This window comes from Cololabis saira, chromosome 14, assembly GCF_033807715.1.
Source record: "Cololabis saira isolate AMF1-May2022 chromosome 14, fColSai1.1, whole genome shotgun sequence".
In the NCBI taxonomy this organism is placed as follows: Eukaryota; Metazoa; Chordata; class Actinopteri; order Beloniformes; family Belonidae; genus Cololabis; species Cololabis saira.
The window spans coordinates 40,855,703-40,875,615 of record NC_084600.1 but is presented as its reverse complement, the minus strand read 5'-3'; the positions used below and the strand labels follow the sequence as shown (position 1 = coordinate 40,875,615).

General features: G+C 44.0%; 1 protein-coding gene across 1 annotated transcript; it reads right to left on the bottom strand.

The window, feature by feature from the left end:
* Positions 1-9,401: 9,401 nt before the first annotated feature.
* On the bottom strand, positions 9,402-14,163 carry si:dkey-175g6.2 (ABC transporter F family member 4). The gene is made up of 2 exons (XM_061739209.1): positions 13,946-14,163; positions 9,402-11,940 (listed from the first exon to the last, which is right to left on the bottom strand). The coding sequence occupies exon 2, from the start codon at positions 11,903-11,905 to the stop codon at positions 9,959-9,961; it is 1,947 nt and encodes a 648-aa protein (XP_061595193.1). The 5' UTR covers positions 11,906-11,940; positions 13,946-14,163; the 3' UTR covers positions 9,402-9,958.
* Between the last annotated feature and the right edge of the window lie 5,750 nt (positions 14,164-19,913).

Below are 19,913 nucleotides of genomic sequence, written 5' to 3'. Positions count from 1 at the left end.
ATCATCTCTTACGTAAAAGCAAACACGCGTGATACCTGCCCCTTAATAAATGTAAACTTTTAAACTATCAGGTAACGATTCCCACCTTTTCTGCAGAAAACAAAATAAACTCAGACAATTACAACTAGAGTGTGTAGCAGCACAAATACAAGGATTTTTATTTCTTGCCTCCGTCACGTTTTGCAGCAATATTGACTTTTATTTTCTCAGCTCTTTAAGATGTTTCGCAATTTCAAAACAAGACTGCACAAGTTTAAATCAAACTGCGGAGAGTGATTGGACATCTGAAAAAGTTTTGATAATTTTAAAACAGCTTCGGCTCCACTATTTAGAATATTTCACTTCTTCACCTTTTCCACTTATGGGGCTGCATAAACTTCCAATACTTCCATTATTGCATAAATGATATAAAAGACAATAGAGGTCAGTGGGTCAAAGGAGGCGTCTGATTTTATGGATCATGTTACATTTCATTCATCATCCTGGCTGCAAAGAGGGTCATACTAAACGCCACACGCTTTAAACGCCATACTACAGTCAAGGGAGGCCCCGGGTGACAGTCATGTGACTCTCCACCGTCTCAGGTACCAAAGTGACGGGTTCCACCTCAAGCGATGAGACCGTTTCGCAGAGATGTCTGAGATTTCCAAGTTCTTCACTCACGCAGGTGTTAAAACCACCAAAAACGTTCAAGCGCAAGTGTAGTTTTTCTCATTAGGTTGAACTGGCTAATGTGTCATCTCGTTCTGAACATATACACCTGGTTTCAGACAGATAGAAAGATCATGAGAGAAATATGAACATCGGGTATCCTGACGTTGATATGATCCTCCCAAACCACCCTGACCTGAGGTGAAGGCCTTGCAGATGAAGCGTGCAACCAAAATAATTACAGGCGCTATTTGTGCCACACCGGATCCCCTCCGGCCCCTGGCTGCGCCTAGAAATCCTGTCCATAAAAATTATGAACAGGATCGGTGACAAAGGGCAGCCCTGCCGGAGTCCAACATGCACCGGGAACGAGTTTGACCTACTGCTGGCAATGAGAACCAGACTCCTGCTCGGATCATTGATAGAGGGCCCCGGACTCCATACTCACTGACCCCCCACAGAATGGCACGAGGGACACAGTCAAATGCCTTCTCCAGATCCACAAAACACATGTGGACTGGTTGGGCAAATTCCCATGAACCCTTGAGCCTGTGGAGGGTATAGAGCTGGTCCAGTGTTCCTGTTGGCTTAATCGGACCTGGACCTTCAGCATGTGCTGGGGCGGTTTGAGGCCGAGTGCGACGCGGCAGGGATGAGAATCAGCACCTCCAAGACCGAGGCCATGGTTCTCCACCGGGAAAGGGTGGTGTGTCTTCTCCGGGTGGGTGGAGAAGTCCTGCCTCAGGTGGAGGAGTTCAAGTATCTCAGGATCTTGTTCACGAGTGAGGGAACGATGGAGCGTGAGATTGACAGACGGATCGGTGCAGCGTCCGCAGTTATGCGGTCGATGTACCGGACCGTCGTGGTGAAGAAGGAGCTGAGTCGAAAGGCGAAGCTCTCGATTTACCGGTCAATCTACGCACCTACCCTCACCTATGATCATGAACTTTGGGTAGTGACCGAAAGGACGAGATCGCGGATACAAGCGGCTGAGATGAGTTTCCTCTACAGGGTGGCTGGACGCTCCCTTAGAGATGAGTTTCCTCTGCAGGGTGGCTGGACGCTCCTTAGAGATGAGTTTCCTCCACAGGGTGGCTGGACGCTCCCTTAGAGATGAGTTTCCTCCCTTAGAGATGAGTTTCCTCCGCAGGGCGGCTGGACGCTCCCTTAGAGATAGGGTGAGGAGTTCGGTCACCCGGGAGGAGCTCGGAGTCGAGCCGCTGCTCCTTCACATTGAGAGGAGTCTGCTGAGGTGGCTTGGGCATCTGCACTGGATCCTCCTGGATACTCCTTAGGGAGGTGCTCCAGGCATGTCCCTCCTCCCTAGGGAGGTGTTCCAGGCATGTCCCACCGGGAGGAGACCCCGGGGAAGACCCAGGACACGGTGGAGAGACTATGTGTCTCGGCTGGCCTGGGAACGCCTCGGACTCCCCTCGGAAGAGCTGGAGCAAGAGCTGGAGGAAGAGATGGAGGAAGTGTCTGGGGTGAAGGAAGTCTGGGCATCTCTGCTGAGACTGCTACCCCCGCGACCCAGGAACGGATAAGCGGAAGAATGCTGGATGGATGGATGGATGGATGGATGGATGGATGGATGGATGGATGGATGGACGGACGGACGGACGGACTGACGGACGGACGGACGGACGGACGGATGGATGGATGGATTTGTTCCACATGATCATCTACGTAAAGCTTTTTATTAATTTGGTATTATTACAGAGAGGTTGTATTTTAAACACAAATCAGTGGCATGTTTCACAACGAACTGGATGAGTTTCAACAAGGCCAAGTTCTGCGCTCTATAGTTTCAAAGTCACGGAGCCAAAAAGAGCAGCAGCGTTGCTGCTACCCGCCAGCGAGGCCTCAACCCCCGTGCAAAGCTTGCACCTTTTTCTACCTCAAACCGTCATCTTCAAATTCAAATCTATTTTTATGAAGTCCCGGCGAAAAGAACAGCTTAATCACAGCCAACGCCGCGCCGGAGCTCCGGATACGGAAACGGGAAGAAAAGACTGCAAGCAGGGCATAAAAATACACCATCGGCTGCAGAAAAAATAACACCAACAGGATACTTTTAGTTGCCATGCAACGTAATAATAGGACCCATTTTTGTATCAGTAATTTGGTCCATTTAATGTCGTGTTCATGTAATATATGTCTAGCCAGGTAATGATACATCTGCTCCTCCAACTTCTGCCAGTGTCTCACTTTAGACTTTCAGTGCGTAAACATTCGCATCACTGACGTCTAAACTTCATACTTACCAACCAATATCAATATATTTATAGGTTAATATTGAGTTGGCATTAAAGTCAAAGGTTTGAACCAATGCATGATTGCAGTCATTATATTTGGAAGGCTATTCAATATTCCGTCTAACGGCTGACATTTTTCCTCTCATTTCTGCTTTTGTAGCTGCTCGGGCATCTTGGGGCCGCCGCTGATTATTGTTGTGCTGTCACACTCTTCTGTGCCAGGAGCTGGATGTAAACCAGATCCTGCGCCTGTGAGAGTTGGAGCCTTTTGAAAAAAATCAAATTGCATTTTAATTATCGCACGCCCACCGGGCGAAATATAAACGATTACTGTAAGGACGTAATGTGATCTGAAGCTCGACACAGGGATGAAAAAACGAAACGGTTTGAAGAATAAAGTAGACGTGAGCGTCTCAAAAAAGTGCTTTTGATAAATATTTTGAGTGTTTGAGAAGAAGACTTTATCAAAAATATAATGAGAATGATTTTCAGCGTGGACACCTAACAGAGCAGGCCGATTTACCCAAATCATCATTCAAGTGGTAAAAATCTGCAGAGAGAGACACAATCTGACAGAAATTACACATTATTTCAGAATGTAGGAAGTTAGTCACTTAACGTGAGTAAACTTTGTTGTATGATGACCATCAAACACAAACAGCGCCACCAAGTCACAGAGCCGTAAATGATCTGCGACTGCAGAAAAGTGAAAATTTAATAAATTCAGTCAAACTGAAGTTGAATGAAAAAAGATATGACAGTAAATTAGCTCCTTAATCAAAACACATAAACTAGTGATTAACAACTTATCATACATGTTGATATGCATTAAACAAATGAGCCAATTCATTTATTCAAAATTATCGTTGGATTAAATAATATTATTCAACTCAAGCACTCTGTGAGTTTGAGCTTTTGAGACAAAGAGATCAATTATAATTTACTTTCACGACTATAATATGGTTTAGAGATGTTAAACAGTTGAAGAGAAGCCTCATCTTTTAAGTCTGTGAATAAATTATGTTTAAATTTGACACTGTTATTTATAAGGTCTGAGTAGCTGTTAGCCCAAAGCTCAAAACAACAACACTTAAAGTAAAAAAGTCTCTTTAATAGTCAAATATTTCATTCAGAAGAAGATGGAGAGAAACATTGGGTCAGAAGTTCTGAAGAAATAAAATGAGGAACAAAAAAGTTAATCTCTTTATGTGTGAAACTCTCCTAAATAAAACCAGAATCTGATTTAGCACATCTGTCATGTACGTTGATACTAAAACATGCAGGCCTGTTGAGTCTGACAGATGGGAGGTTTCACGCTCCCGACTCTTATTTAAGTTTCTTGGCTTCGCCTTCTGTCTGGATCAGAATCTTTTACTCTCACGTGAGTTATTTGCCGTCTACATTCGGTGGGTTGCGAGGCAGCTAAACACCTGGGTCAGGCCCGATCGTGCCCACCATCTTCCACGATGTAAACTCTAGTGTGTTAGAGTCAGTAGTCATAGTTGCAGCAATAGAACAAGACTATAATAGTTAGTCTCAAATATAGCTTGGTGGTAGATATGCTGCTATAGGCTTATGCTGCAGGGGGCACCGACATGATCCACTGGGCGGTGCCTCTCACCCTTCTTCTCCTCTCCTCTTCCCTTCCTCTCTTCTCCATTTCCATTTTTATTTATTATAAATATCACATAGCTATCGTTTTTGTCCATCTTTCCTGTAGTTTCTTGTGCTGGCCCCCTTTTTCTCTTTTGTGCATGTTTGCAGGCCGGAGCTTCAGGAGCTGCGTTCTGACCTGCGGTCCCCCCCCTCTGGTCATCCCGCTGCTGCTTCCACCTGCCTGCTGTGCTGCTGACGTCCCTGACCCACCAGTCTGGCCCTCGGCAGGAGGGTCCCCCCTTATGAGCCTGGTCCTGCTCAAGGTTTCTTCCCTCCTAAAGGGGAGTTTTTCTTGCCACTGTTTGGCTTAAAGGTTTTTCTCCCACTATGGGAGTTTTTACCTGCCATTGTTTATGTAATAACTGCTCGGGGGTCATGTTCTGGGTTTCTGGAAAGCGTCTAGAGACAACATCTGTTGTATTAGACGCTATATAAATAAAATTGAATTGAATTGAATTGAATTGAATTGAATTGAATTGAATTGAATTGAATTGAATTGAATTGATGCTCCACGCGTGGAGCATCAATTTCTGGACCTGGCTGAAGCCGCCGGATACGAGCTGATAACTAATATAAGCTGGTACCAGAGTGGTAGTTGGTGGTTCTGGTTACAAACAAAGAGTTTACTGGGTCGCCAGCTTCTTTGTTACTTCTGAGCCCGCTAAACAGGGGTCGGCAACCCAAAATGTTGAAAGAGCCGTATTGGACCAAAAACACAAAAAACAAATATGTCTGGAGCCGCAAAAAATGAAAAGTCTTGTATCAGCCTTAGAATGAAGGCAACACATGCTGCATGTATCTACAGGACTGTCTCAGATAATTAGAATATTGTGATTTTCTGTAATGCAATTAAAAAAAACAAAAATGTCATACATTCTGGATTCATTACAAATCAACTGAAATATTGCAAGCCTTTTATTATTTTAATATTGCTGATCATGGCTTACAGCTTAAGAAAACTCAAATATCCTATCTCAAAAAATAAGAATATTCTGGGAATCTTAATCTTAAACTGTAAGCCATAATCAGCAATATTCAAATAATAAAAGGCTTGCAATATTTCAGTTGATTTGTAATGAATCCAGAATGTATGACATTTTTAGGGCCCGAGCACTGACAGTGCGAATTCTTTCTTTATTCTTTCTTCTGACGAAATGAGGGTCTTTTTCCCCCCTAAACGTGCCCAAAAAGTCACCAAATTTTGCACCCAAGCCAGGCCTGGTGATACATTTGATATTTAATGGTTTACATTAATGGGCGTGGCAAAATGACTCAACAGCGCCCCCTAGAAAACTTTGTGCCTCAAGCCCCACAATACGGTTTGACGTACATGCACAAAAATCGGTACACACCTGTATCATGTCACAACTTAAAGAAAAGTCTCTTGGCGCCATGGCCGAAACGAACAGGAAGTCGGCCATTTTGAATTAATCGTGTCATTTTGGCGCAATTTATGCCATTCCTTCGGCAGTTAATACGGCCCGAACCGTAACGTGCACCCAAGTGTGTTATACATCAAAATGTGCGTCTCCATCCTGCGACAACGCACATTACTTTTGTCTTTCAAAAGCGTTACCGTGGCGAGTCGACACTTGATGCCAAAAAGCGTGCCCTCCTTCATCTGATTGGTCCATATTTGATAGTTCCCCAAAAATCACCAAATTTTGCATGCAAGCCAGGCCTGGTGATAAATGTGATATTTCATGGTTTGCATTAATGTGCGTGGCCTATTGGCTCTACAGCGCCCCCTAGAATACTTTTCTCTGCCATAACTTTTGAATGGTTTGACATAAAGAGTCGTGGGTGGTGTCATGGGACTCGGTATTGAGTCCTTGACCATAATTGGTGAAAATTAGCCCCGCCCCTTCTTCTGATTGGTCGATATTTCATAGTCCCTATTTTCTGCCATCACTTTTGAATGGTTTGACATATCGTGGGTGGTATCATTTCTGATATGCTTATGGGGGGTGGTGGCCATGAGTGCGAGGGCCCGTTCATCGCTGCTTGCAGCTTTAATTGTTTTTTTAATTGCATTACAGAAAATATAATAAAGAAAATAAAGAACTTTATCACAATATTCTAATTTTCTGAGACAGTTCTGTATATTAGTTATAGTTGGGGGGAGATTTTGTTTTTCGTTATGCACTTCGAGAAAAAAGTCGAAATGTCGAGGAAAGTCAACATTTTTCGAGAAAAAAGTTGAAATGTTGAGATTAAAAAGGAAAAAAAAAGAGAAAAAGAAAAAAAGGAAAAAAAAAGGTCAAACGTTTTTGAAAAAGCTCCAGGAGCCACTAGGGCGGCGCTAAAGAGCCGCCCTAGAGCCGCGGTTTGCTGACCCTTGCCGCTAAAGGTGCTAAAGGTGCTAAAGGTCAGTAACCGGCGTTGTGGTTGGGCTCAGTTACCCAGGAGCCTCCACACATAAAGCCATCAAGCATATTTACTCTGGCGACTGAATAACCAGATAGATATTTACCAAAGCTCACCATCTGAATGTATAGCCCGGTTTCTAGGAGTCACCCAAGCCGGGATGGAGCCGTACCGGCGTGCAGATCCAGACTCAGGGCGAGCTGGCGGGAGAGACGTGGGATTTAGAGCATATTGACAGGCGTTTGTGGCGACGACGACAGCGTGGATAAAGTTTGTTTTGATGCCAAACAAGAGGCGAGCAGAAGCCCCTTCAAGGAATAGCAGCAGGAGGGGGGGGGGGGGGGGTGTAAAAACAAGACGGAGGAGGACAAAACCCAGCAAACACCTTTCCGCCAGCCGGCTGCAGGCGCCAAGCAACATGAGTCAATCTTTATCTTGAATGCCAGCAGCAAAATTACTATACAGCTCAAAGAGAGTGTGTGTGTGTGTGTGTGTGTGTGTGTGTGTGTGTGTGTGTGTGTGTGTGTGTGTGTGTGTGTGTGTGTGTGTGTGTCTGTGTGTGTGTGTAGTCTTTCGCAGTAAAGTGTATAGATGGATGACTCATCCACTAATCATGTGACTCATCAATCACTGCAGTTACCATTTCCCTCCCTCTTTCTGAATTTTTCCATTCTCTCTCTCTTTCTCCCCATCTATCTCTCTCTCTCTCTCTCTACTTTACTTGTGGATTATCATTCTGCTTTTTGCTTTTTCTCTTTCTTTGTGGAGAATAAGAGGAACTTCCCCTTCAGGCGTTTTCTCTGTCGCAACACGAGCCGAGCTTCAACAAATTCTCTTTTTTTTCGTCCATTTGAATGTTTTCATTTTCTTGTAGAAGATATAGCACTCTCCAAAAAGCCATAAAAAACCCTGAACTTTAATAAAATAATTGCTTTTATTTTTTTTTTGGATCATATAGCAAAACTAGTAATCATCATGCTGTTATTTACACATTGCACGGGCATATTTATTTCACACTGTACATCTTACAATGCTAAAGTTGACATCAACAACAACACTCTCCTTTTACAAGACAGATGGCTTCACTGCGGACACAGTGGCCCTCTTCCTTTTTTAAATGTTCACAGTTTATTCAGAGAAAACAACCAGTTTGAATTCTCCACACTGTTTTATTTTTTTTTTTCTCTTTTTTTGTTCTTTTTTTTGTTCTTTTTTTTTGAGATGCAAGTAGAAAGACGTGCATTTAACGGTTTTAAGCACAATCCCTGACTCCCCAGCCTGAACCTTTTCAATGAATTTCCTCTGAAGAATGAATGAAATGATGGTCGGAGCCTCTTGGTGGAGATCGGTAGTCACCATTTCAGGTTCTTCTGTCTTTCCTCCTACGAAGTAAAACCAGGGATACTTAAAAAAATGGCCATCGGCTGCGAGAAAAAAAAAACTTAAGGTCTTAAATGAATATTTGACATTAATGATGTGGAAACAACAACCTTGGGACGGCTGTGGCGACACCCTCGATGGTGGATCTGCAGAAACGTGAGGATACGAGAACTTCTGGATCCCAGGATGACTGAAAACCCTTTTAGTCCACCAGGTTGGAAGTGTTTAGTGTTTAAGTTTGTGCTTTTGGAGACCAGAGGGTTTCTGCATCGGGAACCACGTGTGATGACGGCAGGGTGCAGTTGTGATGAACCTCCTCTTATGGAACCACGGCGCTCGTAAGGCAAAAATCTGAATCTGGACTTTGAGAAAACTGAAATGTGTGTATTAAAATTGCAGCTTTTTTAAATGTTGATCGAATCGTGGAAAAGAAAAGGCATCTACACACATTAAAACACAACAAAACTGTCAACATGCGACAGTAGCATCGTCCACTTCTCTTCTTTTATCGGTAAGAAATCATCAAACTGCTTTAGTTTTATAATATGACACTGAATATAAAATTAAAAAGTCGCAATGTTGAGAAAAAAGTCGAAATGTCGAGGAAATAGTCAAAATTTCGAGAAAAAAGTCAAAATTTCGAGAAAAAAGTTGAAATGTCGAGATTAAAAAGGAAAAAAAAAGAGAAAAAGAGAGGAAAAAATAAAAAAAGGAAAAAAAGAAGAAAAAAAAAGAAATAAAAAAAGAACATTTAAAAAGTCGAAATGTTGAGAAAAAAGTCGAAATGTCGAGGAAATAGTCAAAATTTCGAGAAAAAAGTCAAAATTTCGAGAAAAAAGTTGAAATGTCGAGATTAAAAAGGAAAAAAAAAGAGAAAAAGAGAGGAAAAAATAAAAAAAGGAAAAAAAGAAGAAAAAAAAGAAAGAAAAAAAGAAAAAAAAAGAAAAAGGGACCACGTGTGATGACGGCAGGGTGCAGTTGTGATGACCACGGCGCTCGTAAGGCAAAAATCTGAATCTGGACTTTGAGAAAACTGAAATGTGTGTATTAAAATTGCAGCTTTTTTAAAGTTGATCGAATCGTGGAAAAAGAAAAGGCATCTACACACATTAAAACACAACAAAACTGTCAACATGCGACAGTAGCATCGTTCACTTCTCTTCTTTTATCGGTAAGAAATCATCGAACTGCTTTAGTTTTATAATAATATGACACTGAATATAAAATTAAAGATACAAAGTGATGTTGTAAACGTGGGCGGATGTGTGTGTGTGTGTGTGTGTGTGTTGAGATATTCAGGGCGTCAGGCCGACCTGAATGGAGGCAGACGTACACCAGGGTACGTTCTGTTTTCAAAAATGTAAACGGATCAAGAGGCTGAACATGGTCACGGGGAGCTTAAAGCGGCACCTCCGACAAACAAACCCCCCGCCGCCGACTGAGAAAATCAAGAAAAGTACGGTGAATTACAACGGAAATCAAACTTTTTTTCTCATCACACTTTTCAACATTTCCATCTGACTCGAAACTTTTCAGAGTCCTTCAAGTCACCTCAGCTTTAGCTTTAGCTTTTTCCCCCAGCTACTTTAAATCTTGCCCCCTCCTTCGTCAGTCACAGTCTGACATAGTCCAGAAAAGAAAGACTAGTCTCAATACATTCTGCGCTTCATGTAGATCCTCTCGATAAAGTTCTCCAGCTCCTCCTCGCTGTCCAGCTGGGGCAGCAGCCCGTCCTCCTCGTAGTCCTCGGCCGGCGTGGCTTGCGGGTAGAAGAACGGGGGCTGCCTGCCCCTCCGGGGGGCGATGACCGGCTTGGGCGGGGGCAGGGGCTGGTAGGTCCGTGGGTGAGGGAGGATATAGTTAGAGATGTACGGCGTGACGGGGAGGCGGGGCGGGGGCTGCTGCCGCCAGGCCGGCCCGCGGCTCTTGCCCCCAGCTCGGTGCCGGCGCCGCGGGGGCTCCAGGTCCAGGTCCAGGTCCTGGGGGCCGAAGGCCGGGTCTCTGTTGGGCGGGGGCTTGCCGTAGTACTGCTGCTTGGGGTAGGAAGGGAAGTAGACGGGGTAGTAGGCGCGGTACGGCTTCTGGTAGTAGGGATAAGAGGGGAAGGCCAGGAACTGCTTCTGCGGCTTGTACCAGTAGTCGAGCTGCTTCTGCGGCTTGTACCAGAAGTCCTGCTTGTACGACTTGCCTTTGTCCTTGTACCACTTCTTGTTGGATTTGTTGGACTTGTACGGCGCCTTTTTGGGTTTTTTGGGCGCGGCGTAGTGGTAGAGCGGCGGGGCGGCCAGCGGCGGTGGTACCAGGGGCCTGAAGCGCGGCGCCGCGGCAAGCCCGCCCATCGGCTGCTGCTGCAGCTCTTTCCTCTTCTTCTTCTTCTCCTCCACGTCGCTGATGATCTCGATGACGTCGTCGGCGGGCAGGTGCAGCTTGCTGCTGATCTCGATCAGCCGGTCGATCATCTGCTGGTCCAGGTCGTCCTCGTCGGGCGGCACCTCCTCCGAGCGCTTGTCCTCGGCCGTGTTGCTGCTCTTCACCCGCGTCTTGAGGAAGCTCTGCTGCTTGCGGCCCATGTACTGCAGCAGCATGTCCGAGGCGATGTCGGCCAGCCGCTGCTCCTCCTCCCGCGCCCGCTCCGCCTCCTCCTGCTGCCGCAGCACCTCCTGCTTCTCCGCCCGGGCCCGGGCCTCCTCCTGCATGTGCTCCTCCTCCTCCACCTCCTCCTCCAGCTCCTCGCCCTCCGCGTCCTCGAAGTCGTCCATGAAGTTGCCGCCCTTGACGGGCCGGTCGCGGCCCGCGTTCTCCTGCCAGTGCTGCTTCTTGCCGGCCCGCGCCAGCTGCGTGTTGTAGGCCTTGTAGCCCTTCAGCGGCGGCAGGATCTCGTTGTCCTGCAGACCCAGGTCGATGTTCTGGAAGTAGCCGCGGATCTTGCGCTCCAGCGAGGGCTCGTCTTCCTGGGAGGCGGAGGCGTATCTCACCTTGTCTGAATCACTCCTCTCCTCCTCCCCTTCTTTTCTCTCGCCCTCGCTTAAATTATCGGGACCCGCGACCTTCACAGACCACCTGGGCGCCTCCTCCGACCTTGTGGGTTCATCCCCGTCCTTCACGTCGTCGTCGCCCTGAACGGCTGTCAGATGGTCTAGAATTAACGTTTCAATCGTCTTATCCGCCTCCTCCTCCTCCTCCTCTTCCTCCGTCTCCTCCGCTCTTCTCATCTCGCCCCCCTCCGAGCCGTCGATGGAGGGCAGCTCCTCCTCCTCCTCCCAGTCCGTGTTCTCGCCCCGCCCCGGGTGGTCCAGCGCCTCCAGGAGGACGGCCAGCACCGCCGCCGGGTCCGGCGCCTCACCTGACCGGTTGTGCTGCCCCGGGCCCCGACCCCGGTCCGGCGACGCGGCGTCGTCGTCGGCGTCGGGGCCCGGCGGGCTCTGGGCCGGGGAGGGGCCGCGCTCTCTGTGCTCTGTCCGGGTGCGAGCGTCCGCCCGGCCCTCCCCCACCTCCCCCCGCGCCGGGGCGGGGGCGGCGCCAGCCAGCTGCGGAGTGACGGTGAGCAGGACCAATAGGACGAGGCGGGCTGTGGAAGAGGTGGGATGACAGGTCATGACCACGCAGAACCGGCAGGAGGGAGGCAAAGCACCTGAGAGGAAGAGGAGAAAACGGCAAAGAGAGAGAGGAAAGACATTAGAAATGAGTCATACATCGCCTCGTCGTTTTTTCTTTGAAATTTCAACAACGGATGTCACATAAATGCACTTTTTATTCAAATGCATTCAATGTGCATTTTATTCAAATGCACATTGAATAAAATGCACATATTATGTATTAATGTGCACAAATTCAGTTTAAAAAGAAAACAGTTTTCCTTTAAAAAACCCAGAATACAAGTTTCTAATGTATTAAATTTGATCTATTTTCCAGAAAATCCCCATTCAGAAGTAATTAACACTGAAATCATTATTTTTCTTTAATTGTATAAATGTTTGACAGCAAAACAGAAGAGTACTGAGCCACAACAAATGCAAAGAATGTTATTACAGGAAAATCTGTTCCGATATATTTGTATAAAACAAAATAAAATGCCAATGTTGTGTCAGCCTTCGATTTACTGCGTAATTACGCGCGGAGCTTCTTACACAGAACGATTAAGAACCTAACCAATGGACATTTTCCTTTTTTTTTGTCCTCATGCGCATTAATCCATTAATTGAATTTACCCTTTGCGACAAATGGATTGAAAATAACACATTCTTTGGTATTTTGGTATATATTCTGTCCATGTCCACATTCAAACAAGCAGATTGTTTCTACATTAAACACGTTCCCGATGGTCGGTTTATTCTAGGGTTGGAACAATTAAAAATCTCTCACCTCTCCCTCCAAACCAGCGCAACCAGGACGCGCGCACTGTCCATTTTCTCTAAGAATAAATCTAAAACCTTCACACTGATCACTGATCCGACCTCTGGCTCTGTCTCAGCCCGGATTTTTTTTTTTTGGCACGACGCGCACCGGAGCGCAGTGACGGGAAACTGGCGCAAACGGAGCCACGCACCGGGAAGTCATGCGTAAAGCCGCTGGCTACGGCTCACTAATTTAACCCTGCGGTCCCTGCGCGCTCCGTCCAAACTGTAAACCCACAGGGTGGTGAATTTTCGCGATGGGGTTCTTGTTTTTTTTTTTTTTTTTGCGCGAGAGAGCAAAAAAGAGGGGGAGCAAAACCCCCGAGGATGCGCCGCTTTGTCTTTGCGTGGCACGTTTTCCCACCAGTGCCAGCGGAGGAATGCAGACAAGCACCAATATTTCAGCAAGGATAACCACATTAAGATTATTTTTTACATATATATAAAACGAGATCCGTCGGGTACGAAACGAAACAAATCGAGTTAATAAGACAACGAATCTAGTATTATTGGTAAAACTGTAATTAAGAAGCTGATCAATGAAAACTGACAGTTTGAAGCTTGCAATTTCGAGATTCCTTTCTTTAAAAAAAATAATCCGATTATATTCATTATTTTCTTTATGTTGACGTAAAAAAAATTATTGAGGAAATAATAGGATACTGAGAATCTGCTGCGCATTTGTATTTATTAATCGTAATTAGTTGCAGCTGTTGGTGACTTATTTCTGCGATCAACGCCCCAAAAATAACAGAATAAGGGATTCTAATTTTTCGTTTTTTAATTGAGAGAATTTGGTGATCTGTTTCGTAGCATAGGCATAAACGTTTTATATAAACTCGTTATTAAAAATGAAAAAATACTAGTTTTTTTAGCTTTGTAAAAGAGTTCAAATAAATTGGAAATAGTTATGAACATATACTTGATCAGATGAATATATATGAATTAATAAATGAATATTAGCCCAATGACACATTAAAAAATGGGTCTATATTTGAATTATAGGCAATCAACAATACTGTGGCAGGATAGTAATTAATTTCACTGCTAAAGTTGCGATTCAAAAGGAGAATTTTGACACCACGAGCATCAAACACGCCCTTCTCTCTCTGAAAACATAATTGAAAAATGTAGCAAAAAAAAAAAAATTAAAAAGGATTACAAAACGGAAAGATCAAAACGACGTCCTAATCTACCCGGTCAGACTGTGAATGACACAAAATGAGATTTAGTTTCACTTACCTGGAGTCCCACTGGGGGGGTGGGCAAGTGGTGGAACTCGAAACGCTCGGGAAAAGCCAAGATTATATCACGAATAGTGGACACCTGAGAGAATTTATGTTCCCCCCCTTCTCTCTTCAGATAGTGGCCGAAATCAGGAGGAGAATAAAAAAAAACCCCGGACGTTTATTTAGTTGTAAGGTGTGATTGTATCGCCGCGGCACTCGCTCTAATGTACAATTGAGTGAATGTTTTCAGCACCACGGCCAGCGCAACTTTATTGTATATACCCTCATTGGGCCACGTGACCCCCCCCCCCCCCATCTGCAGGCAGTGCTGACGTCACTTCCATTGATAAGAATGTTGGTGGGGAGATGGCACTGTGAGTCTAGGCTGGCCCACAGCTGATGAATGAACGGAAATGGCATGAATGAAATAGTACTTTTCCTGAATGAAAAGGGAAAATTGTAGCCATAGAGCTGCTGCAGAGCAATTTTTGCTTCTCACATATTAAAGGTTATAGCATGTTTCATCTTTCTCATCATGGCTGCTTCCTTCTTCTTCTTCTCTTCCCACTCGGGAGAGAGAGAGAGAAAAAGAGGGGGGGATACAGAGTGACCTCGTTCACAGGCTGCCAATTAGGGTCATTTGCTGACGCGCCTCTGAGGAATCAATTACTTGCATCTGCAGCTTCAGACACAAAAGTGGCATGTAGTTTCCAGGGGCCCGTTTTTCTCTCCCGCAGCCTGATTGCCGGGGCTTTTTGTTTCTGGAGGTGGCCCCGACCCCTCTGCATGTGGCACGCGGGCCACAAGCAGGGCGGCGTTTTTTCTCTGCTCTGTTTCATCCCAATTTTTTTCCAAGGACCGCACAATTCCCCACCCTGCCTGCTATCATCTCTGAACGCTCTGCCTCGGCTACGGAGACAGACTGCGCAGTTTAATGTTGGCCTCTCATCAGCATTCTCTTTCAAACAACAGACACGAGTCAATGAGCATTTGTGCTTGAATCAATAACACTTTACAATGAGGGCAAGTAAATGTTAAAGTGATGTATGATAATTAAATGCATCGACGTCTCTCATATCTCTCAACTATGGCTGTATATATTTTTGTTGCGTATTGAGTTTAATGCCGTTAAATAATCAGTTATATGATTTAGGACTGTCTCTTCTTGACAGTGTCAGATATTTCTCAATGTGTTGTGAAACAGTGAGACAGCTGCTGCTGTAACATCCAATCATCTTCATGTTGCATTTGTAGACTGCAGTTCTGGTGTTGCAAGACTGAAGTAAATACGCATCTGTGTGACGACACAATCTCAGCCACAGCTGGGTTTTTCCGGCTGTAGTTTCATTGCCCGGAGAGCTGAAGGTAATTAAGTGCAAATGCTGAATGTAGTTCCTCCTTTATTGTCTCTTTTGCTGCCTGTAATTAACTTTCCAGTTGTTTCTCTATATGTGGGGAACATATAAGAGGAGTGTAGATATGAACACGTGAATAGCCGTTATGGATAAGTCAGGAGCCTTTCCTGTCATGCTTCACATCTTGCCTCCTGGTTACTTCACCTAATTGCCAATGTAGAGTAGAATAGAATAGTTCCTTTATAGTCATCCAAAACATACATCAAAAATGCACATTAGAATGAAATTTTGGTGCATTGTTACGTCATCGTACTCGGTATGAAATGTAAAATTTAGGCATGGCAAGTTTATTTGTATAGCACAATTCAACACAAGGTAATTCAAAGTGCTTTACATCAACATTAAAAGCGGCAAGACACAATTAAACAGTAAATAACAAATAAAATGAGATAAAATGATAAGAGATAGAATAATAAAATAATAAAAAGCACAAGTTTTTAAAAAGTAAGGGCAGTAGATCCTGCAGGTACATCTCATTCTTAAAATGGCAAGAATTAAGTTTCTATAGGTCAAAACGTACAAAGATCGGGTCAAATACAGTATTACAAAAGTAATCTTTGCAAGTAGTAATCTGTTACAAGAAAAAATATATGTAATTTTAAGTTTGAAGTTTGAATATAGAATGTTAAAATAAGAGAGAGACTGAAAAATATGTACATACAACCAATATGAATTATATCTATCTCTAAGTAGATATTTCATATCGGCTGGGATCATTTACAGTTGTGGGAATGAGAATTTTTCACTAAACCGGGTGAACCGGTAGCTTCCACGTCTCCGCCCTTTCAGATGCATCATCAAGTTTATTGTTGTTTTTTTTTGTGCTAAAATGAAGTTTCTGTTGGAGTTTATGCGATTATCTGCCGTAGGGATGCAGAAAGAGACGCTGAGCTACTCAGGAGTGACGATCAGAGCGCCGTCTTTGGATTTTCTTCACAAAGAAACCAGTTAATTTGAATGAAATAAATATAATATCTTTACTTTTGCATTCATATAAATGGAGACATCCAGCAGAACCAGGACCAGGACGGGCAGCTCTTTGCATGTAGGGGTAGTGTGCATAACGAGGGCTAGTGTGTATGAATCTAGCCCTTCACAGCGAGGGATTTTAGATACTGACTCACCGACCGAGGGCCAGAAAAATTTCCCAGAATGCTTTACGTCATCATTTGCATATTGAATCAAACAAAAAAACATGGCGGACATTCCTAATTTTTTTGCGAAAAAAATCTATATTTTGAGTTAGTTTCTGCATAAAAATGCGTTTTGATTACATTTCTAGCGAGAAATATATATTTTACTTTCATAATATTTACTCAGTGAATGTACATAATCACTCGCTTGCCCGTTGTTGCAAAGTTTCTTCAGATCTCGCCAGAATAAAAACTAATTTATGGTTCCGCGTTACACCAACGCAGAGCCTACGGCGTAGGTTACGCGGCAACGCGCGCCGTACGGTGCGCATCGCCGTGTAACCTACGAGGTCGGGGCCACCTCCACACAAAAAGCCCCGGCAATCAGGCTGAGGGAGAAAACGGGTCCCTGGAAACTACGTGCCACTTTTGTATCTGAAGCTACAGATGTAAGTAATTGATTCTTCAGAGGCGCGTCACCAAATGACCCTAATTGGCAGCCTGTGAACAAGTTTTTTCAGATCTCGCCAGAATAAAGGCTGATTTATGGTTCTGCGTTACACCAACGCAGAGCCTACGGCGAAGGTTAGGTGGCGACTGGCTGCATACGGTGCGCGTCGCCGCGTAACCTACGCCGTAGGCTCTGCGTCAATTTAACGTGGAACCATAAATCAGCCTTTAGCCGGCGGCTCTTCTCATCCCCGAAAACATCGGACAGGCGTTATTTGGATAAACTGAGCCCAGGTTGGGGATCTTAACGATTACTTTTACACCTGAAAAAATATTAAAACTTAATAAAGTGGCATATTAACAGCGCTACAGCAGAAATTAAAACAGCTTTTAGCTCTGGGCTTCCTGATATGGTGTGACGTTTGTGCAAACGTAACTACGCAGTCGCTTACGTACCCGAACTTAAACCACGCAGTGACGTAGCAAGTGGTGTCCCAATCCCTAGGGAAGATTACAAGGGCCCTACGCCTGTGGCTTCATTTTGAGGGTGAAGTGGTAGTGAGTAGGGTGAACAAGTCTCTAATAATCAGGTCATAATCATCCCCTTAAAAGGTCTTTAGACGCATTTCAACCCGTTCAAGACATATGGAACCCCTCACCCAAACTAAACTCAGCACATCCTGCATCATTCCTGGATGTATAAAGTCATCATGACTCATGCATTAGATACGCATTATTTCAGCGTGCCGTTCCGTACCCTTAAAACCAAGTTGCACTGATAGCTAAAAGCTTTTCTAAGTGAATGGTTTTATGGTCTTTGGCTATAATTCTGATCATTAACAAGGTGAAAAGGGGAAACTCAGCAGCTTTGCTGTCGTGCAGCGATGCAGAGCCGACAAGAGTCCGCCTGAAGAACCTGGAACATCACGATGAGGATCGGAGCTCCGCTGCAGGTACCAGCTCTTTTCTTTTTTTTACTTCCATTCTGGGGACTTTTATTTTATTAGGAAGTAAAAACAACATCCACTTCCACCATTAACCAGTCATCCCCAAGGACTCCCCTAATGGTTCGTGTGTGTTGTGGCTCAAGGCCAATAAACGTTCATTCGTTTCTGTTGTTGCACTTTTCCTGGTGCGCTGAAGTTGAAGTAAGACGTAACTACTCTGTTATTACCGTAGAAAAAACAAGCTCATTCACAACATTCAAGCCAAACTCAAGTCCTGTGTTTGTCGCCTTTAAGACATCAGAACCCAAAAAGAGTGAGTTTCCCGTCAGATCGAGGCCTTTATGTTCATATCTGGACATTCTGCTCAGGTAGACAAGGGTTACAGTGATGTTTTAAGGTTAATTGGATATTAGCAGCAGGTGTCAGTCAGATGAGGCCAACTAAATGTATTTGACCCGGTGTTTGTACGTTTTTGACCGTATAGAAACGTAATTCTTGTAAGAATGAGATGTACCTGCTGTACTCTGCTGCCCTTACTCTTTAACAACTTGTGCTTTTTATTATTTTACCTCTTTTCTTATTATTTTATTTCATTTTATTTGTTATTTACTGTTTAATTGTGTCTTGCCGCTTTTAATGTTGATGTAAAGCACTTTGAATTACCTTGTGTTGAATTGTGCCATACAAATAAACGAAATTTTACATTTCCTACCGAGTATGATGACGTAACAATGCACCAAAATTTCATTCTAATGTGCATTTTTGATGTATGTTTTGAATGACTATAAAGGAACTATTGGTAACACATATAATACTTATTTATAAATAGTGAACCTATCATTTACAAAGTATGAGAATCCAGCTATACAAATGATAAATTCATGATCAATTAAGCATCCTACTAATGCTTAATAGTGTATAGTTGTAAGGTTTATAACTGTGTGTATTAATGCTTAGTAATGTATGAATAATGCGTTACTAATGATGAATTCATGATCAATTAAGCATTTACTGATGCTTAACTAATGCTTAACTAATGCTTAATAGTGTGTAGTTATTATAAAGTGTTACCGAACTATTCTATTCTATTCTAGATTGGCAATTAGGTGAAGTATCCAGGAGGCAAGATGTGAAACATGACAGGAAAGGCTCCTGACTTATCCATAACCTTGTGTTGAATTGTGCTATGAAAATAAACTTGCCTTTCCTAATTGTAAAACGGTGGTGTGTCCTGATTAAAAAATAGAAAAACAACACAGGTAAATATCATCCAAGTCTCTGAGATGCAATGACAGATTCAGGCGAGGAAACACGCTCATGTGCTCTGGGGACTAAATCAGATCGTTGTTTTTGTTTGTTTGTTGTTTCTCCGAGGTACAGTTTTACTCGGTCTCTGAGTGCAAATATGTGTTTAGCGGCTGCAGATGAGACGAGCAAACATCAGAAGGAGGTGTAATTTGTATCGATGCCTCTGGGCTCCACATCAGGCCTGTTTGATGAGATTCCCCCCAACAGACGGCTCCCCGTGGGTCGTGGGATGTTTCTGGGAGAGGTTTCCAGCGCTGGAGAGGTTTCCAGCGCTGGGAGAGGTTTGTTTCCAGCGCTGGGAGAGGTTTCCAGTGCTGGGAGAGGTTTCCTGGGAGAGGTAACGCGGGGCTGCAGGGCAGATGCTGATAGAACGGTCTGGCATTATCAGCTGCCACTCAGCATTAGCCGGCCCTTTACCCTCGCCGCATGTCCAAACCCCCGCACTGACTCACACTCCAGCCTGCCTGGTTTAACACCACACACACACACACACACACACACACACACACACGCACACGCACACGCACACACAATTAAAAAAAGGGAAAAAGGCACCAAAAAAACAGATATACACATACTTTGTGTGTGCGCGTGTATGTATGAATGTAAATGTGTGTGTGTATATATATATATATATATATATATATACACACACATACATATACATATATATATACATATATATGTATATATATATGTATATATATATATATATACATATATACGTA